Raw genomic sequence first — 26,127 nt, forward strand, 5'->3', positions numbered from 1 at the left:
AAACGTATACATTGTTGATGCTGACCCCTCCTACAGTAACAGCACACCCTCATTTCTGATAATTCCAATAAGGAGGTGACAGAAGACTTTGACCATTGAATACCTTTTTTCTTATTCAAATATGCCATCTGTCATTACAGTTTTCAAGATATAAGACTAAAACATAAAAAAGGAAACATAGTCATTTACGGCTAATAACTTCAAATATGTGACACTGATAATTTTTTCTAATTAAAGTTTTGTCTAATTATTTGTTAAAGTTTTTAAGGTGATAGGTTAAGATGAAAAAAATAGTAAAATTCATCATATAAAGGGCAATAACTCAAATTCCTCTGACAGATTTGATGTAAATGAACAGTTGTTAGATCTCAATATAATGAAGCTGTATAAACTACCTTAAGGGTGTATGTGAAATATCACTTTTTGATAAATTTTCAAATTTGGGTACCAACATATGGCTGGGAATTAATTTCACCCACCATTCACATATAATGATTCACAAGTATCTCTATCCGTTCTGATTCATATATTTCAAAGGAAAATTATAACCCATTTATTAACCCTGAACAATTCAGTCATTTTATTTTGAAGCTGTATTATGGCTACATCACACATAGGAGAGATCCATAAGGGGGGGACTAATTATTATTTGGGTTACCCAGTGATATATTTCCTCAGATGTCAGAAGTATTATCTAGGAAATCTTAAGATGTAAACCACATCGGATAATATATCAACATAAAATTGAGAATGGAAATGGGGAATGTGTCAAAGAGACAACAACCCAACCATAGAGCAGACAACAGCAGAAGGTCACCAACAGGTCTTCAATGCAGCAAGAAATTCCTGCACCCAGAGACATCCTTCAGCTGGCCCCTAAACAAATATATATACTAGTTCAGTGATAATGAACACCATACTAAACTCTAAATTGTACACAAGAAACTAAAAGTTAAAATAATACAAGGCTAACAAACCCCAGAGGCGATTCATGATGCATGGACACATAAATTTCTCTATCCATTGTATCGCTATCTCTATGAAATTGTACCCCATTGGTAACTTTGTTTAAATTGAGCATCACTGATGAAACTTTTATAGACAAAACGAAACTCTGGTGCAAACGCAAATTTCAATCCTCATCTATGATGAGTTTATTGATATATATTTGACATTCCAAAATAGTGATGTATACCAGCAGTATATCTATGTATATCTCATATTAGAAGATACCACCTCTGACATTTCAACTGAGTATGAAGTCTAGGTTTACTACTATTTACAAATAAATCTTCTTTCTGGGCTAAATGGGAGCATGCCCAGTAAGTGTTTCTACCAGACAACTGCAACATTTTTGTGAAAATTAATTTCAATATTGTCCATCAAATACCTGATAAATTTTACAACGAATTTTTATCTTGATAGGACAAGAAAAAACCTTTAAAGATTTGTTGTACTTTATAGGAAAGTTGTATAATAACTAGATAGTGTATTAAATAAAGAATTTGCTATAAATGTTAAAATATAAAGAAAAAACTATTTGCTCAGAAATGTAGTATAACTAAACTCATTTTTTCAAACTATTTCCATTTTAATTTTCAAAATATGGCATTTATAAAATATTGAAATTTTTTGATGAAAATTTCTATTCTAAACATTAATAATAATAAAATGCTACAAAATACATTTGTACAAACATCAAATATATATATATATATAAACATATTTGATATACTTATAACAATGACTAGCACTTGGTTATATTCAAACCACAACCAGTTGGAGTAAATACTTGATTCATTTTTATCTATATACACAAATATGAGCACACCACAAAAGTTTTAACAAAATTTTTAGAATCTGAAATACTCAAAGTTACATTATATAGTGACAGGTAAAAAACCCTCCTAAATAAAGAAGTAGGGCTGAAATAAGTAATAATGAGATATTAGCAGTATTTCAGTATATAAGTCTGCATTTAGACATACAAAAAACTATCATTCATGTTGTTAATAAAATAAATTGATGCAAAAAAACATTCAAAACAGGATTGTCATTATTATCAAAAAAGTTAAAAATATAAAAAAAAGCATTATAATAATACTTTTATAAATATAACTGTAGTCAAAAAGTATTATCAACATGTTTAACATTTTGGTATGCTGTAGGGAAATAATGGAAAATCAATGACATTTTATGACTGCATACTTATAATAATCTTTTCCAGAAAATAGTGGTAATGACTGGAGAAATATAACACTTGGAAGACTTTTCTGAAATGATGTACTGATTCAATAATAGTTTTGTCATGATCTAGGTTTTTCTCTTGACATGTTCATGTAAACTTTGCATTTAGGTCCAAGTAATCATAGTTTCATACAGTTCTTGTTTTTCAAAATAGGCATCCATAACTAATAGGTATATTATGTAATAGTGTGGTTTACGAGCCAGATATAGAACATACACAAAAGTGTATGGTACATGAGATTATCTTTGCACAAATGTGTTCATTCAAAGGGAGATAACTCAAACTAATCATTCTCCATAATGTGTATACTGCAATGGTTCAGTCTTTGTGGATAAAAAGGAATGTACTTTTGGCCATATTTCATTGGAATATCTCCCAGCAAATTCTTCTAACAGTCCATGGTCTCTGTAAAACAAAAATAAAATGAGGTATATATACCAATTTGGTGATAAATAATAAATAAGACATTGAAAAATACAACTAATTAGTTTTACATCAGAATAAGGAACTGTTATGCTTTTTATAGGTTATAATTGTGTCCCTGTAAAAGCATATTTTCAGCAAATGTCCAGAGCATGAATTGAAACAATATAACGGATATGTAAATATGATTTGCCTATTGTGGACCAAATGTACTACAATATTTATTTTATTTAACTGTGTTTAGGAATGACACTGCTCAATGGGGTTAAAAGCTGATTTTTTTATTTTCAAGGCAGATGACTTATAATTAATTGATGAAGGACACCAATTGGCTGTTTCAGAATCTAAAGAATCATGGGTAATTTCATTGTCCATACACTAAAATGAAAATAGTGTCACGTCATTGGTTAAATTTCCATTTTTTATGACATTTTTATCCAATCAGGACGTTTGGTGTACACTTTTGTAAAATATTACCCAGGACGCATTAGATTCTGAAACAGCCAATTGATAAATACAACCTAAAGACTGTTGTTAGAAAACAGATGGACTTTGCCACATTAAGGTAGATTGTGGGCTCTTACTATCTATGCAAAGGACCAAAACAAATACATTATAAAGAATACAACTATCTAGACCACAACCACTGAGGCCCTTTGGTATTTTTATGTTACATGTGTATTATATTCTATCCTACTTCTTACAAATGAAATTCTGACAATTTCATTGGATGAAAGTAACCAGATATGGGTCTGTATTATTTTTCTATCTGATGATTTATTGGCCATATATGGTCAGTAAAACACTTATGGTGTGTAACTAGTACTAATGTGATGACACATACAAATCAATCAAGTATTATTAAAAAATATGGTGTTGCCTTGTACCATGTATGTATAAGGAAGCAATTTGATGAAATATGATTCAAACAAAGGCATGGCTGCTACTAGTGTATAGATATGGAAAATGTTAATTATTTTGAATACATTTGTACTAAAAATGTCTGACCTTTATCAAAACTAACATGATTAAGGAACTTGTAATATGCAGGATAAATTCATAATGCAATGAGTTACATAGATTATACATATACTTTACATATACTCTACAAAGTAGGACAAGGTGCAATACATTTTTTTTCATGAAACACTAATATGTTTCAGTATACCCCTGTAGTAACCAAATAACCAATACTCCAGTGATGTTGCCCATGTATTATAGTACATGTATACATACATATATGTGTGTATCATTACCTAAAATACTGCATTACAGGTTGTGTATTATAATGTATGTGTGCATCATTACCTAAAATATTGCAGTACAGGTTGTGTATTATTTTGATATGTTTCTAGACGTTTTCTGACAGTTTCTGGTTTATCATCATCTCTTTGTATCAAGTCTTCTCCTGTTACATCATCTTTACCCTGCAGATAAAAGATATACATGATATGTCTACTCCTATCAGAAAATGTACAAAATAACAATGTGAAAAACTTTTCAAAATCGAATGAAGTGTTTTAACATAAAGAACAATGTAAGGAATTGAACCCAAGCTGAATACTGAATTTTAAATAATGACCCAAAAACATATGAAAAATTATTTTAAATGTTTGTTCAGTCTTTTATTTGTTGGCAAATAAATAATAAAATAGTATATGAACACTAGAAATATTCTGATCAGCTGTTTTTGAAACTGAAATTAATATCATTGATGTTAAAATAAAAAATGATAGATTTTTTTTATACTTTGACAAAATATAATTTTATCAGGGATTTGTATAGTGATCCATTTTTTTTAATACAGTAATAAAAGTGCTAGTGGGTTTTTATCAAGCTACATGACGTGCAAAATTTACATCTTATAAAACTTAATAATTTGATTTGTCTCCCCTTATAAAGCTTATTTTAGGAATCAATGATCATCTGTTTAGAAAAACTTAATTTATTTCTATCTGTCAAGGAAAAAATCAGTTTATTTCTATCTTTCATGGAAAAATTCAGCTAACAAATTTCCATTACATCATTGACATATTTACCTAAACTATGGAGATTTGAATTCAGTTTGATAATTTCAGTCACAAAATATATTGTCATAAACTTTTGGAGAATTAAACTTTGTATATATTATTATATTATATTTACCTGGACTTTTGGGGGATTGAACTCTGTATGGTATATTCTGCCACTAGGTGCATGAGTCCATCTTCCTTTAATTCTATCAATAATAACCTCAAAAGGAACATTTAAATTGACAACAACATCTATTGGTTCCTTCTTCAGTAGAGCACCGGCCTGTGTAACTGTCCTTGGAAATCCTAAAAAAATATTAACTCGGATAATTTCATATTGCAGCATAAAAAGGAAATTTCAAATTTTCTGTATTTTCTCTGAGAACTTCTATCTACTGTTACCTAGTGTGTCTCATATTTTTATACTTATCACACCGGCCCCAAAAATATTAGAGGTAGTTGAAAACTCTAGAATCAAAATTGGTATAGTTGACCAGTTTACCCAAGGAGCCTCCATTTTCTATCACTTGATGTCATATTTGTTGTTTTGCCATCAAATTTTCATTTTTTTTAAAATGAGCCTTACAGAAAGCAAAAAAAGTTTGATCATTTGTAAGAAAATAAAGATATGAATCCATGACAACTCGCCCCACTGGCAAATTGCTCCACTTTGAATACATGAGTTGGTGTAATTTTTTTGTAAAATTTACCATCTAACAGCCAGCTGTGAGATTTCATGTTCTGTAATTCATTCAAAATCAAGTCCACCATGACATTGTCAGGAACCAACTTCCCATGGTCAATATAATCTTTAGCTAACTGGCCGGCAGCTGAAATGATATACATTGTAATCAGTTTAAAATATGTCTTTGAATATTAGAAATATTGCCGGAAATAAAGTCAATTAGTGACAACACTTGAAAAGATAGAATATTTAGTTAAATAAATCAATGTATGGATGAGCTACATGTAGTACTTTGCAGGCTAGTCCGAGATTACTTTGACGTCCAAAGACTGTTTTGCCAGACAAGCTGGTGCCGTGGGACCATAGACCATGGATAATAGGGAGGAAATGTCTTCAATCACGACAAAACAAGACATCAAACAAGCGGCGAGAACATCAGTCATTAAAAAATGGAAGACGCAATGGGAATCTAGTGAGGTTGGGAGAAGATTTTTTAATCATCACCCAGATGCATCAAAAAGAATCAAACTCGACTTCCCATCAAAAAAACACTTCAATGTACTAAACAGTCTCAGATCAGGATACTCCAAACTAAAGGGGTATCAACATTTCATTAACAGACATGTAGAAGACAACAAATGTACTTGCGGAGAAATAGAATCTGTAGAACATTTTTTATTATCTTGTGACAATTACAGTTTGGATAGAGAAAAACTCCACCAGTCAATATATTTCAAAACAGGAACACTTAATCTAGATCTAGAAGAATTACTTAACACTGAAGCCAGTGCAGACATACAATATGCAGTTTCCGAGTTTATAGACGATACTCGAAGATTTGATCATTTGTTTTTATAAATCAGTATCAACAGCGCCTACCTAAATTAAAGTGAAAGTACAAAGAGAAAATACAAACGTGATTAATGTATTCAAACGCGCAAGTGACCTAAGTACATATGAGAAAATCAGTGTCAAGATGTCGATACTTAAGACTAAAGACTAAACATTATGTTTTGAAAGTAATTAAAGACTCCATTTTTTTCATATTTTAATATCCCCACATGTAGTCCAAGATTACTCTGACGTCCAACGGCTGTTTAGCCAGACAAGCTAGGGCCGTGGAACGTCAGAGCTCGTCCCGTATCAAAAAGTGGATATTTGCCCACCCAAAATGCCCGATTAATATAATTATAAGGCCCTCAGTCGGCTCCATAAGCGATGAAGCAGGGCATCCATTTTGGGTGGGCAAATATCCACTTTTTGATACGGGACAAGCTCTGACGTCCCGCGGCCCCAGTTTGTCTGGCAAAACAGCTGTTGGATGTCAGAGTAATCTCGAACTACCCCACATGTTGTACAGTAATCATGGTATTAAAAAAGCAATAGCATTGAAGTTCTGCATCTTATGAATGTCCATCATGTCATTGCACTAGTCTACTAGACTGAGATGTAATGTAGCTTATGAGTACTATATCGACTATCAAAAGAACTCACTAGTTTTATTTAAAATCTGAGATCTTAGCAAGTCCCCACTTGATAAATGTTTCATGTTGAAATCTTTGACAATTCTTGTTGATATGGTGCCCTTGCCTGAACCAGGAGGGCCCATTATAACTGCTCTAAATATTTTTGAAATCATTTGGTTGTTCGTGTTATTAAATGTGTTAAAGAAACAGTTATTGTCATTGATTTGTGATAACCCACAAGTCAAACGTCATAGATTTTGACCTTACAGGGTTTGCGATAGTTTGTCGTAATTTGTAAAGATACATTAAACATAGATATAACAAATTAACTATACATAGAGTGCATGAACATATTCATATCGATATTTTTATGTATAAAGACACTCAAATATTAAAAAATCGAAGAATAAATTTGTATCTTGCGCAATAAATTTTACGACACTTACTACAACCTATTGTTGATAAAAATACCCACGAGGAAAATTTTGAAAATTTGAAGCAATATTTCAAGGTAATGAATAAGTAGAAAATCGTTTTAATATCACGCCCTTGATATTGGAAAAAAACATTGAAGACGATATTTGTTTAGTATTCTTATTGAATCTTCACTACTGATGTTCATTTGATATAAAACAAATCTGTAAATTTATACATTTTCAACACAACGTCTACAAACATACATGTATACAACATTACAACATATGCTCTGTAGTGCTTTTAATCAGAATGCACTCTCACATCTATATATATATATATATATATATACTTTTGTACAGTGGGGTTCTATATACTCAGATAATTCAAATATATATATATACTTTTGTACAGTGGGGTTCTATATACTCAGATAATTCAAATTGCAGAATAGAGAAAGGAAACAGGAAATGTGTAAAAAAGTGAATAACCTGCCAAAACAGCCTAAGGCCTAGTCAAAATTATTATTAACCATCTTGTTGCCAACTGTTTTTCAATGTTGCATTTCATATGCCAGAAAACACAATAGCCTAACGTCTGTGAAGTAGCATGTCAAACAATGACGTCATTCGATATATGACGTCACAACAAAATGGCAGTTACATATTTGGGACCCATTGGAGAAAAACACAACACTGTTTAATCTAAGGTCTTTAAATTGAAAGAGATACAGCTAGTGTTGTTCCGAAGTTGGTTGGGCATGGCGATGTCGATAATCGATTGTCGTTAAAGTTTCTGGACTTTTAGCTTATCAACTTCCGGTCCGTTTAGTCCGTTTACGGTTTGCGTTTTATATGGGCAGTCAAACAAATAGTCGATGACAATAACAATGTCCAACATCCTATAATTAGAGACACAACCAATTTCCTTCTTTATAAGCGTGACAAAAGCATTGACTATAAATATTTGCAGATTGATGGAATGTTATTCAAGATTAATAACTTTGTATGAAATATTTTCAATATATCAATACCGGTACTTGTTACTTGAGAGCGTACAAATCGTTCTGATTTTAGACAAACTAATTTCTTTGCATCATGAGTACGTATTGCAAATAGCCTTTTACTAATGTTTAATCCATTTGTAGCATCAAATACGTCATATTTCTTTCCAAATTGTTTGCGAAACATCGTTTATTTTTGTAAATTTTCTGAAATTTGTCAGCCATTTATAAATACAAGAAATGCAAGAATCACGAATCGGATACAGTTCAACTATGTAATAATTCTGCATTCTTGCAATTATAAGTTCAGACGCACGAATGGCACAATTGACAGAAAATAATGATCACAAAAGTGAAAAAAAAGCATTCTAAACGAATTACTACAAATGTACTACTCCCCTTTGTTTACTGTATATATTATAATGCAAATGCATTATTTTATTTTTTTCTGTTAATTTTGAATTTCTTAAAGTTAAAAACTGTATATATCTTTTCTTAATTAGAAGCATTCAAATGTTCATACAGCTATGTTATTGAAATTGTTTTGAGAGTTACACCATTGAAATTTAGAAATGTTAGTGTCACTGTACATGTTGGTAATTAATGTTGTAATTATGAGATAAAATATGTTCAATATGAAACTTGATTCTTATTAATTCATTGTTATAACTGCTAAATAGATAATAATCAAAGGTACCAGTATTATAATTTAGTACGTCAGAATATGAAAAGGAAACAAAAGATCAAATATGAATATATAAACTCTGCAATGATATGGAATATACACATAACATATACAATGAGAATAAATGCATGATTTTATTTAAAAAAGGGCAAGGTTTTATGATGCGATTATAACCGATAGTAGGTTGGTTGCTGTCAACCGATTGTAATAGATAATCGGTTGGTAATTTCAACCGATTATCCAACACTAGATACAGCATTGATGAGAAGCTTGCATAAATTTAATCATGGACATATATGCTCCGGCAGCAAGATGGTTAAAGGCTGTTATACTTTTTTTTCTTTGGTGCCTTACATGGCTGTAAAGCGTCAGCAAATGTATAAAAGCCTTTCAAGACGTCATAACTATTTGGACTACCTAGGCTAAGGCCCCAAATGAGTCTTCAACAAGTGAGAAAATTCTGCATCTTAGGGATCTTCATTAATTCCATTAACTATAATGTATACCATGTATATAGGAGTTCAGCGAAATGGACTCCACATTAAACATAAGAAACACTGAAATTTCTTCTACTTTGTCATGTTTGTACTGTTGTAATAACAGCCTTCAGCACACTGAAGTTTATGTAACTCGTTCTGCACATTGCTTTGTGAGGACATATAATGATATATATACAATCTCGACAATGAAAATTTACAAATTTGTTATTATAAAAAAAATCAATACTAATGAACCAATATTTAAAAAAACACACACACAAGACTAACAATGGCTGGAGGTTCCTGACTGGAGGCAGGTGCTAAAATGCAGTCGGTTTTAGTCTGTGCCAAACACTTTTTTAATAACTGGACTATAATGATGATTTGGCTAGTGTCACACCATGATATAATGTATGTGTTCTAAATCAAAAATAATTTACAAGACAGTTTTTTAAAAGAAAAAGAAAATTTAAATGAATTGCATATAATCATAAGGTTTGGGACAACGCTCTAAATAGTAAATAATGCTCCAAAATGAGTAACAATTTTTTCAAATGAGTGATGTTTTACTAGTGATACAAGCACCAGCACTTGTTTCTGTCAATGGGGGCTTTACTATCCACACTTTTTCACAAGGTACATTGTAGCTCACAAATATTTATGAAGCCTTGGGTTCAACCGATATTTTTTAACATTCCCTTGCATTTCTATGAATTCTCTTAAAAAAACTTACATCAGTCTGCTGATCATTGATTATCTTAACAATAAAATATATTTTATGTTCCTTGAGAATATCCCTGTTACAAGCAGAGGGTCACCATTGGGTTTTCAACACATTGAGAAAATCCCAACCCAGAGGTGGGCTTCAGCTGACTCTTAAACAAAATGTTTACTAGTTCAATAAAAATGGATGTCACACTTAACTCCAAAACATATAAACATGATAAATTAAAACTACAATTAAAAAAAAAGTTGCACAACCAACTATGACTAGAGGTTTCTGACTTGGGACAGGGGCAAAAATGTGGCAGGGTTAAACATGTTTAGTTAGATTTCAACCATCCCTTGCAGATGTTTTTATTAGTGTTTAGTAATTAGATAGCTCTTTCTGAAATATACTTTTTGTCCATTAATATTTCTTGTTATGAAAATAAATCAACTATAGAGTGTATTTTGTTTTTAGATGAGAATAGCAATGGAGGCAGATTCTTCCTTTGAAGATGAATTTTATCAAAGACCTAGACGTAAACCAAAGAGTGGTAAACAGAAAGGTGTTCGTGGTAACCCAGAAGGTGACAGTATCTTGGGAAAAGAAAAAGGAAAGTTAAGAGCTCCTCCAAACAGTGATAATGACTCTTCATTTGATGTAATATCTCCTTCAAAGAAAAGAAAAACACATATAAATCCAGATCCACTTGAGAATGTTCAGCGTAAACCAACAAAGCGCCATTTACAGATGTACAGTGATACTGACCTGTCATCGCTAGATCAAACAGATACACCAGACACATTGAGTCAGATTAGCTCTATAATGCCTTGTTCTGATGTGTCCATGCAAACAACATTTTCCCGTATGAGAAAGCCTAAAGGAAGAGCAGATATCACATTAGAAAAGGCTGTTCAAAAGGCCAGAGGCCAACCAGATGGTGCAGAAAGGTCTTTCCATCAAAAGAAAGCGAGTAAATCTATACTTCAACCAAGATTGTCTACTGTGAGAGAGGCTGCTGAGGGGAGAACATCAGATAGTTCTACACAGGAAGTTTGTGTAGAAGATGAACCTGCATCACCTGGTCCACAACAGTTTGAAAGACGGAAATCAATGAAGGTAACTTACTAGAACAAGTGAGCCTTACAATCATATAGCATGTTTCCTCTGAGTTCAGTATTTTTGTGATTTTACTTTTTAAGTTTGTAAAACTTAAATTATTTATCCTATTGATATTTCTTAGTATGTTTCAGGAACAATATATATTTTATATCGAACTGCCTCTTTTTAAATATGTTTAACTAGTCAAAATAGGAACAAAAGATAATATTTTAGCCCAATTTCATAAATAAATATACTTGGAAATCCAGGTCTGGTTTAAAATGTCTTCAGTGAACAATATTGTTTTAGTCTAAATTTCAATATTTTTAAACTTATTTTGTCAGGTAAAATTGAAAAGAGCAGCCAGTAATGCAGCAGGTAAACTGAAGTCATTAAAAGGAAAGAAGGTCCAGCTTAGTGAAAGTAGACTAATTGCCAAGTGTAAAATGGAAGATTCACAACTGGAAGAAACATCAGGTAATTTATTGTTATTAACAAATTAAGAATAGAAATAAACGTTAAAACGGTTAAATAAATATATAGTGGATAAAATCAAAGTCCAAGGAACATTCCAATGACCTGTATTAGGTTTTGAGTTATGAGTAGATAGTCATGACAGTTACATCATATTTTTCTGTAGAATACCTTGTGTGTTAACTATGACAGGTTTAATGTAGAAAGCATGCTTTTAATTCCAATTTACAGTGCATACAAAATTTTGACAAATACATGTATATTCAATTGAGATAAAATTGATGAAGAAAACATACCAACAAAAGAAGATGTGGAGTATATATCAATGAGCCAGCAGACAAATAACCCAACACAAAAAACAAACAAAAAACTTAGAGGTCAGCATACCTTAAAATATAGACAGTTGTCTGTACAATGTCAAGCGCTAAACTGCTTGATGTCTAAAAAGACGATTGGGTTAAAGAAAACAGGAACTAAAAAAATATTCTATCAACACCAACTTCTAAAAAAAAACCAAAAAAACAACATTAAGTGATTATGGCATAGAAAAACAATGATGCTTACAAAGATAAGACAACTTAAATTACAGATGATGAAACAATGTCTATTGTGGAAGGCTGACAGCTGAATGCCTATTTAGTTTACTGTAAATTCAGAAATTATTGCAATGTTTTTATTATTGCGAAAAATGCAATAGGGTTATAATCGCAATGATTTAAACTTGCATTTTGAAATTTTTTATACGTTGCAAACAGTATTTTTCAATACTGCAAAAATTTAATTCGCATTTTAGTCTTAAATGACAAAATGGCAGTAATATATGCACGCAATAATTTCTGAATTTACAGTAACTTATTTATTTGGTTGCTTTCTCATAGATGCTTTACACTGCATGTTTAAAGTAGACAATGAAATCTGTCTGCAAGAAATTAGATTGAATTTTCCTAGATCTAGAATATATCCTGAAACCCTAAAAAAAATTAAATAAATGTATGCTTTTAAGATGCTTTGTCATTTCAGAATCAAAGAAGACTAAATTGAAAGAGCTTCCATTCAAGGAAAGAAAGAAAGTTCGTAAAATGTTGAAAAATAATTTCAATATGATTCAAAGATCAAAGAAAATATGGGAAGAATTAAGAAGGTAATAATAAAGAATAACTAACATTAACTTATTTAAGAATGAGCTTGTTACAGTATCTTTCAGAGGTAAGGAAAAATGAGCAATATAGTCTCATTATTTCCAAAAATGGTATGCTTTTACTCTAGTATGTATATTTGCACTACACATGTATCAATCTGGGTCAACAAATATTCATGTATAAATGTTTTCTGGAATGTAAAATTACTATTCTATTAAACTGTCAGAAGTCAGCAAGGATTAAATTATAATATTGTTGTATGCTTGAACAAACTGTTGTTTATAATAAAATTTGTGTCTGAGTGTTTTCTGATCAATCGTAAATCTTTAAAAAACTAAATACATTCATAAAATAATATCAGATTTATAGTTGTATTTTTTTGTTTTAGACATGATGTAAAGGAAAGTAAGAAACATGAGCTGTGTACAGAATTGATGGGATTTGTTAAAGGAAACATGAAAGAGGTTTGTGACATTAACTTAGTAGACATGGTTGTAGATTGTATATATTTTCATTTTCATTATTGAGAATTTCAGGTATTTATCACACATATATGATTCTAATCAATGTAAGGAAATCTAGCAACATAACAATTGATGAAAATTTTGTCAGAACTGTATTTTTTCTATGAATATGCTTCTTCTTGAGATACATATAACAAATATAACATGTAAAACATAAAAACAATCAAGGTTTTAGCAAAAATATTCGGTACTCTTCACTTCAACTGGAAACTTCTTTATCAGAGTCTGGTCCTGAAAAAAGACTAAGAAAATTGTTGTATGCATGTATAACGTGCACTCTTCCTACAAGACACATTACCCAGGGTATGGTGTTATACACTTCAAAAGACTGTAATCTATATCCTGTTACTTAATTTTACAGTTTGCATTTGCTCATGACACAGCAAGAGTTTTACAGTGCCTTGTACAGCATGGATCACCAAGTCAGAAAGATGAGGTATTTGAGGAAGTAAAAGGTAATTAAGACATATATGATTAACTATGTAGTTTGTGTATCTAAAAACAGAGCTATAGTGTATAAATTAGAAAAGTACTTAGAAAATAGTAGTGACTTACAAACGATTACCAGTATATACTTTTCAAACTTTTGTGGTATATATAGATTCTTACATTGACACGAGTGGATTATCAGATTTATCCAATCAAGATAATTAAATTATCAATTTTAAAGTCCGAGCCTAGACGAGGACTTTAAAATTTATAATTTAACTATCAAGATTGGATAGATCCAATAATCCAGGAGTAATTTTGTAAGAATCTGTTTCTCTAATGATTAAAACATACATTTTCTTTTTTTGTTAACCCAAAATCTCCTTCGAGTGCCTTTTACATTGCATGAAGTTGTCAATTTCAGTATCACCTGTTACAGCATATTTTGATTCATCCAGTTAGCTAAAAAGGTCATGACCCTTAAAATCATCCAATAATCTTCTGAGATCACCGGCAACCACACATTGATAAGATTTTTTTATACAATGGGTTCGGAATGAGATAAATTTCCATAGAATTTGAGAAACAATTGTAAACTCATTCAACCTTGCATGTCTCTCAATAACTCACTTATACTTTCACTAATCTTCATATTTCATTAAATGTTAACAAGAGATTTTATGAAGTGATAATGAATAATTACATAACAAAGTTATATACATTGCTCAAAAAAAATTTGCAACAAATACAAAATTTTCTGTGCAAATCTATGTTAACTTAGTTTAAATGGTATTTACTCACAGTATCAATTTACTTTCTACAGATGTGTATATCCTGATATTCACACAAACATTTTATTTGTTTTGCTGATATGTGATACACTGACTATAGCTGTATATAATTGTATTCTGGTGTTTGTTGAATCTAATCAAGAAAATATCTTAATTATTACAGATCAGATATGTTTAATGGCCAGGTCAAAGTATGCTAAGTTCTTAGTAAAGAAATTAATTGTATATGGGTAAGTTAATAATGTTACATAGACTAGTTCATAAGACATCACATACATATAAGTTAATGTCGACTCAAATATCATGCCCTTGACATTCTATTGTTCAATATGATGAGAGTATCTTGTTTGGATTAAGAGGAATGAATTTATAATATAAAGATAGATCATAGATCAGTGATTCACTGCTTCAATATAAAAACTTTTAGGACAATTATTCATATATTGAATGAATAACAAATGTAACTTAACAACAGTTTACTTTAAACAAATTTTATTGACATCATCAGTTTTTATGCCCCATTTATGAGCATTATGTTTTCTGGTCTGTGCATCTGTTTGTCTGTCTGTCCCGCTTCAGGTTAATTTTTTGGTAGAGGTAGTTTTTGATGAAGTTGAAAGTACAATCAACTTGATACTTAGTACACATCTTTTTTATGATATGATCTTTCTAATTTTACTGCCAAATATGAGTTTTGTCCCCAATTTTATTGCCCACTGAACATATAAAATGCTAGTGCCAATGGGGCATTCATGTACTATGGACACATTCTTGTTTACTTTATAAATGTTATTATGACAAGAATTTTAATTGGAAAGTCTTCTGCACATTTACTATTTTTGCTAAAACACTTTTACAATTCTTACTGCTTAAACTGTTGGCTGATATTTTACTTATTTGGATTCTTTCAGATCAAAACAACACAAGAATCATGTCTTCAAGAGTTTCCATGGAAATGTTAGAAAACTGGTTAGACACAGGGTAAATATAATTATAAATCATAAACAAATGGACTTCATACTAAACTCCAAAACATATAAATTAACTAAAAAAAACATACAAGACTAATAAAGGCCAGAGCTTCCTGATTTAGGACAGGCATAAAAAGGAAGCAGGGTTAAACATTTTTTTGTGAAATCTCAACTCTCCCCTATACCTCAAGCCAATGTAGAATACAGAATCACATAACCATACCCACAGTAAATTCAGTTCAAAGCCTGCTTTTTAAATGTAACACCAATGACAGTAAAACACAATTAATGGATATTGTATGGTTATGTTTTCAACTATTTACATTTACTGTTAGAAAATTAATTACAATTGATATTTTTCAGGAAGCCTCAGATTTAGTAGAATTTGCATATAATGAATATGCAAATGCACCACAGAGACTGTCATTATTGGAAGATTTTTATGGTCCAAGCTTTATTTTATTCAAGGTATATGAGGTCTTATTTTAGATTAAATAAGTAACACTTAAGGCAAATATTCAGATAGACATGAATCCATCAGTGTCTCAAAAGGTATCATCTTTATATATGTCAGTAATTTTAAAAGTTTTGCTTTCAACAATTATAATCTTGATACTAATTATCAGAATGCAATATTATTCAACTATTTGAGCATGTTTTAGAATGAAATTTATTATTTGTTTTCTACAAAACTGAATTAAGCAATACATTATTTTGCAAAACTTTTACATGTTTTATGATTAATACTGTCTTACACTTTCCATTCTAAAAAAAATTAAATTAATTATAAGAAAAAAATAGCAGATTAATTCAAAAGCTGAAGCAGTATTTAAGGAATGACTGTAATATTTTTTCTGTCTATGAAGACATAACATAAAAAAATTGGTGCACACTGAATAACGTGTGTAGTGGGTTATTTAACAGTGTGCACCACATTTTTTATTTTATTTCGAATAGACAGAAACAATATTACAGTCATTTCTTATAATTTAATTCTAAATTTCATTTTAAACCGTAGAAAACAATGAAAAAACATTGTGGACGTCACAGTCACATGACTACATTATGTCTACGGGCTGACAACAAAATAACGTCAGCCAATCAGAAGACGTGTTACATCCAAAATGAAATTATTGTAATATAACTGCAAAATGTGACAGTGGGTTTTGTGATAAGTTAATTTCAATTGTGTTCCACAACACCTACATTTGTATTTTATCTCCCTTTTAATGGATAATCTTACTATTTTTAGACCCCTGACATGAGATGCCTGGATCAGATGTTGATGCTACAACCAGATAAAAAAGACATGATTCTCAGCAACATGAAGGAAGCTTTACTGCCCCTTATTGATAAGTAAATAGAGTTTTGTTACATGTCTGAATAATTAGTGGAACCAAACTAGTCAAATATGTCATTCTTTTCAACAGAATATTTCTAGAATGTATACAACTGTACTGGTGTGATCAATAAGAAACATATCTGATTCAAAACAATCAAATAAGTAAGACAATGTCAATCCAACACATTTAAGAAATGTAGTTTAAGCTTGATCTTGAATGATAAAGATGTTTACTCAAAGCTTTATACTGTGGATAAATTACTATCTGTTGAAAAACAATTTTCATTCAACAAATTACATGGCTTTGTTTGCAGAGATTGACAAAAACAATTATCGAGGAAAATGCAACTTTTCCACAATCCATGAAAATTAATACGAAAATAGATGAATCCACAGTATTTAAAGACATTGAATCACTTGTGTAGAAATTAACAACAAATGAATTCATTATCTTAAAGAAACATATAACCAAAAATCTTTACTTTTAAGGATGACAAACGATGAAGTTATAACTGACTTATTGTCATGATGGTGTTGAATTTGAACAGTTATACACACATATACACATATTTGATTGACTAAATATGTATGTGCAACTCAAACGAGCTGAATTTTAAAAAAATTTTCTGCTTTACCACATATTAGAAATCATAAATGTTACATGTGTAATAGAGAATGTTATAGTTATGATTTACAGTTTAACTAATGATGGAATATTTTGTCTTAATTTATAGCACTCTATATTAATACATTTGAAAATAGTAAACATTTCCATTTTCTAACTTATGATATCTTTTGTATATGTTTATTTCAGGACCATTTTAATACATTCCATGGTACACAGAATTTTCTTTGAATTTTTTGTTCATGCATCAGACAAAATGAGATCAGTATGTATACTTAAATTAAGCTGATTTAATAATCCCATTCATTATTGTAAAATCATCCACATATGATTGACCATTTATAGTTTTTTGACATTTTCAAATCAATGAAAGCTTAGGGTAAAAGGGTATTTGAGGAATAATGACATATCAATTTTTAACCGGATTTTTGTGACAAAAATGTTGGTTATTAATTTGGGGATGCTCGTCGGGCGGGCGGGCGGCAATCAAATGTTGTCCATGCATTAACTCATGAACCGTTCAACCAAAGCTTTTAAAATTTTAATATGTTGTTACTGGCAACTAAATGAAGGTCAAGTTTAATAATGGCGATTTTGACTTTTACCATTCAGGAGTTATGGTTCTTGAAAGATTGAAAATGGCGTTTCCAGTCGTGTCCGTGCATTTACGCATGAACTGTTCTACCAAAGCTTCCCAAATTTTAATATGTTGTTACTGGTGACAAAATGGAGGTCAAGTTCAATAATGACGATTTTGACTTTTACCGTTCAGGAGTTATGGTTCTTGAAAGATTGAAAAATGGTGTTTCCAGTCGTGTCCGTACATTTTCTCATGAACCATTCAACCAAAGCTTTTAAAATTCTAAGATGTTGTTACTGATGACAAAATAGAGGTCAAGTTCAATAATGATGATTTTGACTTTAATCGTTCAGTAGTTATGGTTCTTGAAAGATAGTAAAATGGCGTTTCCAGTCGTGTCCGTGCATTTACGCATTAACTGTTCTACCAAAGCTTCCCAAATTTTATTATGTTGTTACTGATGACTAAATGGAGGTCAAGTTTAATAATGACCATTTTGACTTTTACTGTTCAGGAGTTATGGTTCTTGAAAGATAGTAAAATGGTGTTTCCAGTCATGTCCGTGCATTTTCTCATGAACCATTCAATCTAAGCTTTTCAAATTTTGATATGTTGATACTGATCATCGGTCATGACAAAATAGAGGTCAAATTTGATATTGACGATTTTCACTTTCACCAATCATCAGTAAAGGTTCTTGTGATATTGCCAGGACACAAATAAATGCTAATAAATCCGGTTTGCTGTCGTTGTGACAGCCTCTTGTTATATAGTAACTCGATATTTAGCCCTGGCTTCAATACAAATCATCTTCTAAGTGTTGATTTCTTTTTAAATTCAAATCAGTTGATTTCTAATAAATTTGTACAAGTACCTGTTTACTTTTAAACCTTCAAATTATAATTGAACCAATTATCAAGGAATAGACACGGTCATTTAGTGAACAACAAATTTCTAAAGCGTACTGACATTTTTTTGAAAAAATATTAAAGTTAGAAGAGCTTGAGTTATTCAGTACAGGATTTTTATTTATATTTGGAAGTAACATACCTGTCAACTCACCCGTTTTTTGCGGGTGACACCCGTTATTTTCACCTCTCACCCGGGAGTTTTTCTTTACCCGGCGGGTCCCGGGAATTTCTAACATTACCCGTTTCACCCGGATTTCTGACCGGAATTGTTTCCGGTATTTAGAAGTAATACGACCTTCGGTTTTATCGGTCTTTTTCATTGTAACCAAAAGTCAAAATGTAGGACTTGTTTACCTGAGCTACGTATTAACGATATTTTCAACAAGCTACAAGATGAGTTCAGTGACTATCAGTTGACCCCATTAGATGAAAATCCACTTTGCACTTCCCCTGAAACTGACATTGGTACATTTTGGGGAGAAATGTCCAAGTTGCATGACATTTTTCTTAACAAGCCAAGATTTTTGGTTTTGTCAAAACTTGCTAAAACATTACTGGTTTTGCCAAACAGCAATGCAGACAGTGAGAGGGCATTTTCTTTAGTAAAGAAAATAGCTACAGAGTTTAGGGCTGATCTTAATAAGGATACACTGTGTGCTCTTCTTTCTTGTAAAATGAATACACATTTGCATTGCTATGAACTGAAACCAAGTGCAGTTCTTTTAAAGAATGCCAAGTCTGCTACTATGGAATATAACAATAGTCTGAAATAAACTTGTAGACATGTTCTAACTGTTTTATATACATATTGACTATATAAATTATATGTAAACATATTTTTGTTCTTCAATTGAGCCCGCAAAATGTGGTACGCGTTATGACCTGAGATTTTTTTTCTCAATGCAGGTCATGACCTGACTTTTCATTTTCAGAGGTTGACAGGTATGAAGTAAGAGAAAGTTTTTTATTGCTTTGTTTTGACCTGTGTACGCAATATCATTGAAAATTTGCAAGAAACTTCAACTATAATGGGGGAAAAGGATAAGGGGTGTACATCAATGACAATCAAAACATGCACAGCAACAACAAAAAACACACAAAAAGCAAAGGAACAGCACTTTTATTGCTGGTTTTCATCTCAAAATCACAATTTAGTTCTTTAAATAACATGTACCCCTTCCATGTCAACCATCTGTTCTTTGGTCCGTCTGTCCCGCTTCAGGTTAAAGTTTTTGGTCAAGGTAGTTTTTGATGAAGTTGAAGTCCAATCAACTTGAAACTTAGTACACATGTTCCTTATGATATGATCTTTCTAATTTTCAAGCCAAATTAAACTTTTGACCCCAATTTCACGGTCCACTGAACATAGAAAATGAAAGTGTATGTTTCAGGTTAAAGTTTTTGGTCAAGGTAGTTTTTGATGAAGAAGTCCAATCAACTTGAAACTTAGTACACATGCTCCCTATGATATTATATTTCTAATTGTAATGCCTAATTATATTTTTTATCCAATTTCATGTTCCATTGAACATGGAAAATGATAGTGAGAGTGGGGCATCCGTGTACTTTGGACACATTCTTGTTAAATTATAAAAATTATACCAAATTTTGTATCTACTTGTGCTGATCTTATCATTTTAGGAAGGTTAGACCATCCCTTGTGACATGCATTTACATTCTTTCATTATTAATGAGCCTTTATTTAACAGAGGACTAAAAACATTGTTTCCACTGAAACATATTTTTTCATACATATCTATTCATTACAGCATGCAAACAGCTTTAGAGTACTCCCCTCAAAACACGTTTTTCATAGATAGTTTCAATTACAAATACATGCACATTTTCCAATATATATTCAAAGTTTGATATACTTAGACTTGTTCAATTTACATTTTCCTCACTGAATTAATTTTTCTCAATGAATTTATGGAATTAATATATTAATGTTTTGTTTCTGTAGGATATGATTGAAGCCTTGAGAGAATCGTTAATGCATATGATACACACAAGAGATGGATCACGAGTAGCTATGTACTGTTTCTGGTATGGTAATGCTAAGGTTAGTATTACTTCTTTTAAATCTAGCCTAATTTAAAAAAATAAAACCCAGTGATATATTGTTTAAAGAGTAGGGATTGATTTCATTCATAAATTGAAGAGTAATATTTAAAGATAAAGAATAGAGATTTCTGCGCATGTTTTGTAAATTAAAACTGAAAAATTGATAAACAGTGAAAAGTTTATTCACAATGGTTGTTAAACTGACTCTACAATATCCCACTTTAATACCAAAGATTGTGACTTGCTAAAAGATAAGTTTAACAATCTGGTATGTATTTGATTTGTCTGTTAGAGATCATCAGTTTGCCCTAGACACTATGATTACATTCATAAATAAAATTGATCACTACATGATAGTGTTGATAGTGGGTGTAAAACAAATAAACTTTACATCAATTCAAAGTTTTTAGTCCCTGTACTGTAATTGTTTATTTTTTAACCGTTTTTCAAGGTCACTCTTACTAGTGTCAAGTTCTCTATAAAAGCTTACAGCCCGCACCTTCCTACACTTTTATTATAAAGTTAACTGACCAGTTATACATTGTGAATTCCTTTTGTGGCTTTCTAAAAGCATAAAAACCATGTGAATAAGATATCTTTACACTTCATTTTATCTTATTTACCATTACAGGACAGAAAAATAATGATAAAAAGTTTGAAGACCCATGTGATGAAGATCTGTTGTGAAGAGTATGGACACTTAGTGATGTTAGCCATGTTTGATGGGGTTGATGACACAAAACTTGTACAGAAAGCTATTCTTGATGTAAGATTTTATTTTTTACTCTTTCAAATATGTTTTCTTTAATCTCTGAAATCTCTTACTGACATACATTTCATTCCATTCTGTTTGTAGAAAGAAGAATGCTTGTAGTATGATATTCATGCTGTTGCGTTTGTCAATTTATTAATAACAATGCATTAATTTTCAATTTTATTTTTATTTATATGAAAGCAATTCTATAAATAAAAAAATTAAAATTGGTAGAAATTATGGTCATTTTCTAATATACTTCAATATTGGAATTAACATTTAATTTTGACATAGGTTTGTATTGATACTCGTTTATTTTATTTTTTTGTATAAGATATACCATATTTTGTTTCATGGATTGTTGAGAAGGTATGTTTTTCATTTTAGGATGTTATAAAGAATGTACCTCAACTGGCCAAGAACCAATATGGAAAGAAAGTTCTGTTATATTTACTATGTCCAAGAGATCCACATTTCTTCCACCCAGATGTTGTAAAGATCTTACAAGAGGCTGATCTTAGTACTACCAGGTAATGTCCAAATCTGAGTTTTCTTACAGCAGACTAATGGGTCAATTTACTGATCAATTTTTATCTTGTTGAGTATGAAACAACACAAAAAAGCTAGGTAAAGAAATAGTCTTTTAGAATTACCTTCAATCAAATTTAGGTATGAAAAATAAGAATTTGGTATATCTCAAACATAAATTAGTGAAGATTCAGATATTTTTCTCATGAATCATGTAAACATTGAATTTATTGCAGTATAAAGAGAACAACCGTACATTGTCTCAAAATATATTCATTATGTTTACGCTTACATTTCTAAATAATGGTTATTTTTTGCATTTCAGCAAAAAACAGAAATCAATACGTCACAGAGAACTATTAGAATTTGTGTCAGAACCATTGTTAAAGTACATAGCTGATTATACTAGAGAACTTGTAATGGATAATACTTCATTACTGTTCTTATCAGCCATCATTACACATTCTTTGGGTAAGTATTTGATTTGTTACCATGCTAACTTTCAAAAGTATTATTGTAATTATTTCACATTCTTTAGGAATATTATTTCAACTTCCTTTCCATTCAATCATTTCTGAAATGCTACTTAGAATTTGTAACTATATATGAAAATCTCTTCTACAGACCTTATATTGTATAATACATGTAATATATTCTTGTTGATATTATGTGTTAATGACCTGCTATCAATTTGAAGTATATAACTTTTAACTTGTACATACAAGATGCACATGCAGTTCAGAATCTTTTTATCACTTAATCCTACATATGTGTATTATACCGGTAACGAAGCAGCTTTTGGTTTCTTTTTTTCTCAGTGTGATAGATATTAAAAAGTTTAAACCATGAAAACTTTAGTACCATTCATTTTCAGGAGAGCAAAAAATTTAAAGAAACTTTCTTTTCTTGTATTACAGGAGATCCAACATCAGCTATGACAGCAATAGCTAAGTTAGCATCAGAGCCATTTGTAGCTGGAAGTTTACAAAACATGCACATTGTGGAACATAGTGCAGGTCACATGGCACTAAAGAAGTTAATACAGTCTGATAAAGAGAGGATCCAAGAGGGAAAATCAGGTACAAAATAGTTCCATTTATGTAAATTAATCCTTGCATTCTGTTTTAACCCAACATTCAAAATATAACCCATTTTATACTCTGAAAAGAGAAATATTGTGTTTAGGTTAATACTTTGGTGTCTTCCAGATTAAACACATTGAGGGATAAAAGGCACTCTTATAAATAACTTGTGAGATTTTTTTTAAAGATTTTTGTAAGAATTAAAAGGTAAAATGCAAACTTAAATTATGGGTGGTTAGGGGTTGATTAAAAGTATTTTTTCCTTTGGTTCTTTTACAACCTTCAATGGGTGAAACAGGGCATTAGTGGCAGAGTGGTCTATGAAGTCAAATTACTGTATAACTAGCCTGTCAGCACAGGTTGTGAGTTTGAGTCCTTCACAAGGCAGTTCCACTTGACTCCAATCATAACTGACTAGAATTGTCAGTTTTACTACTGAAGTTCAGTAGTTCTCTCCTAGCACTCTGGCTTTCTTCAACAATAAAAACTGAACCCCACAAAATAGCACAATAGTGTTAAAAGTGACGTAATACTCCAATCAATTGATCAATCGACGGGTCAACATCTTAAATCACTTAGGCATTGATATTTTGTGTTGCATATTATCATGACCTTCAAGTGCACATTCTAAAAAGTAAATTGTGTATTTTGCAGTGCTGTTTTCCCAAATATTATTACAGACACTACCAGATGGAGGCTTAAAATCTTGGGCAGCCTGTAATAGAGGATGTTTTACATTAGCATTGTAAGTACTGTGTTTATAAAATAAGTAGATGTGGAATGATTGCCAATTAGACAACTATCTACCAGAGACCAAATGGTGTGGATGTAAGCAGCTGTTTGATTCCTCAATGGTCTTTTCATTGACATTATATTTTCAGACTTAAAAAGTTGACTATTATTACTTTTACAAAGTTTTGTCTCAAATATAACAATAAGTTTAAACAGTTTGTTGGATTAAAAAGAAAATTATAAGCTGTGATCAAAGTATGATATTCAAGTTCTTGTTTGTTAAATATTTAGGGAAAAAAATGGATATGTTGTATCAATTCTAGACACAAAAGACAACACGCTTATACAAAAACTAGGAACATAACTTTTATTGTTGTTTTGCATCACAAAAGTACAATTAGCCTTTAACAGGCAGTAAAAACTTACAACTAACCTCAAGTTCATGACATCAACAGTTTGACAAAAGAAAAGAATTGAACATTATTCACTTGTATATTTATTTTACAGTTTATTGGAGTTGGATCATCCAGAAGTTACAGACCTAGTCACTGCACAGTTAATTGGTGTACGAAACGCTTTGAAAAAAATGACATTCAAAGGAGCACAAGTCCTTATGCAAAAATTAGACGCTGTTAATGGGGAGTTCAAGTTGTAAAAAATCTCTGACAATAGATCAGATAATAAATCCCTGTATTAAAACCTGAGGCTTATATTGACAACAAAAAAGATGGTGTTGACTTGTTATATAGGTTATAGGTTATACATGTTATGAGAAACTGAATGTCAAACAAAACTCATATCAAAACCATAAACTGATTGTATGTTATGTTTTTAAATAGCATACACATAAATTGAACTATCATTCATTTATGTAACTTGAAAATTTTAACTTATTGTCCCTGTTAAACGTACTAGGTTTTAATTATGTCAGGGATTCAATTGTGTATTTAGTTTTACATTTACATCAGGCAAACCTGTTAAAAATTTGGTAATTGGATTGCTTTGTGAATTTGAAATAAAACTTGCATGAGATGAGAGGTTTCACTTTAGATGTATATGCAGTGCAAGGTATTTTATTTTGTCCTTGTCTGTTGTGAAACAAGAATGAGTGCAATATTTGTAATACAGTTATGTAAATTAATTTTATATTTGTACACATTCATCCATGTCCTGAGTGCAGTGTAGTGTGATTATTGCCAGATTTGTGAGCTGAAGGAAAGAGGGCATTAATTGAATTCACATCAGTTTTATTAAATAAAAATCTGTACATTTAGAAATAAAATAGAGTTGAACTTGAAAATGATGCCTAAGAACATCATGATAAGTACTTTTAGAAATTTTAAAAGCAAAAAAATAACATTTGTTAATCTTTTTTAGATGTGTACAATCATGCAAAAAGTTTTTGAATACAGAATGATTTTTAGACTTTAACTTTTTATTTGGCAAATGCACTTGTTTTATGTACAGACATTGAGAAGTGATGTATAGTTTTATTCTGAGTAATAAAATTGTTTTTGTTGTAAAAAGTAGTTTGTTGTTTTATATATCTACGTCATTTTATGTCAGTTTAACTGACTTAATTAAGAACATTTACTTTTTGTCTTGCTTTGACGTAGTAAAAAAAGCAAGAAAAAGGCATGCTGCCTCTAGCAGTGCTGTTATCATCAACACTCTTTATAATTTTAAGATTAAGCCAGTTTTATAGCGAACCACTTACTGTAGGTCAATGTTATTTTGGTCTGCTGTTGATATAAGCATTGGTTCTACTCATTTCTATGAAAATGATAAATCAAGAATTGAAAGTACTTGAATAGTAACAGCCCATCACAAAGAGAAGTTGGAAATCAGTATTAAAGGACTTTACCAATACGTTTACCTTTACTGCCCATAAAGTTATACAAATCTCAGATTTACAAATTGTAAAATTATTTAAATGAGAAAAACAAGTATGATTTTTGT

At 30.8% G+C, this 26,127-nt stretch overlaps 2 protein-coding genes across 2 annotated transcripts; one reads left to right on the top strand and one right to left on the bottom strand.

Moving 5' to 3' along the window:
• Positions 1-1,704: 1,704 nt before the first annotated feature.
• LOC134685595 (GTP:AMP phosphotransferase AK3, mitochondrial-like) lies at positions 1,705-7,116 on the bottom strand. Its single transcript, XM_063545459.1, has 5 exons — positions 6,863-7,116; positions 5,394-5,513; positions 4,817-4,989; positions 3,980-4,098; positions 1,705-2,653 (listed from the first exon to the last, which is right to left on the bottom strand). Exons 1-5 carry the CDS (start codon positions 7,005-7,007, stop codon positions 2,536-2,538), a joined length of 675 nt encoding a protein of 224 aa, XP_063401529.1. The 5' UTR covers positions 7,008-7,116; the 3' UTR covers positions 1,705-2,535.
• A 55-nt stretch (positions 7,117-7,171) lies between these two features.
• Positions 7,172-25,694, top strand: LOC134685594 (pumilio homolog 3-like). The gene is made up of 18 exons (XM_063545443.1): positions 7,172-7,345; positions 10,599-11,240; positions 11,567-11,699; positions 12,717-12,837; positions 13,224-13,299; positions 13,721-13,814; positions 14,743-14,809; positions 15,491-15,560; positions 15,914-16,018; positions 16,803-16,906; positions 17,707-17,782; positions 20,972-21,070; positions 21,704-21,838; positions 22,214-22,356; positions 22,680-22,825; positions 23,272-23,433; positions 24,091-24,181; positions 24,676-25,694. Exons 2-18 carry the CDS (start codon positions 10,599-10,601, stop codon positions 24,821-24,823), a joined length of 2,412 nt encoding a protein of 803 aa, XP_063401513.1. The 5' UTR covers positions 7,172-7,345; the 3' UTR covers positions 24,824-25,694.
• Positions 25,695-26,127: the final 433 nt, after the last annotated feature.

Source organism: Mytilus trossulus, chromosome 1, assembly GCF_036588685.1.
Source record: "Mytilus trossulus isolate FHL-02 chromosome 1, PNRI_Mtr1.1.1.hap1, whole genome shotgun sequence".
Classification (NCBI taxonomy): Eukaryota; Metazoa; Mollusca; class Bivalvia; order Mytilida; family Mytilidae; genus Mytilus; species Mytilus trossulus.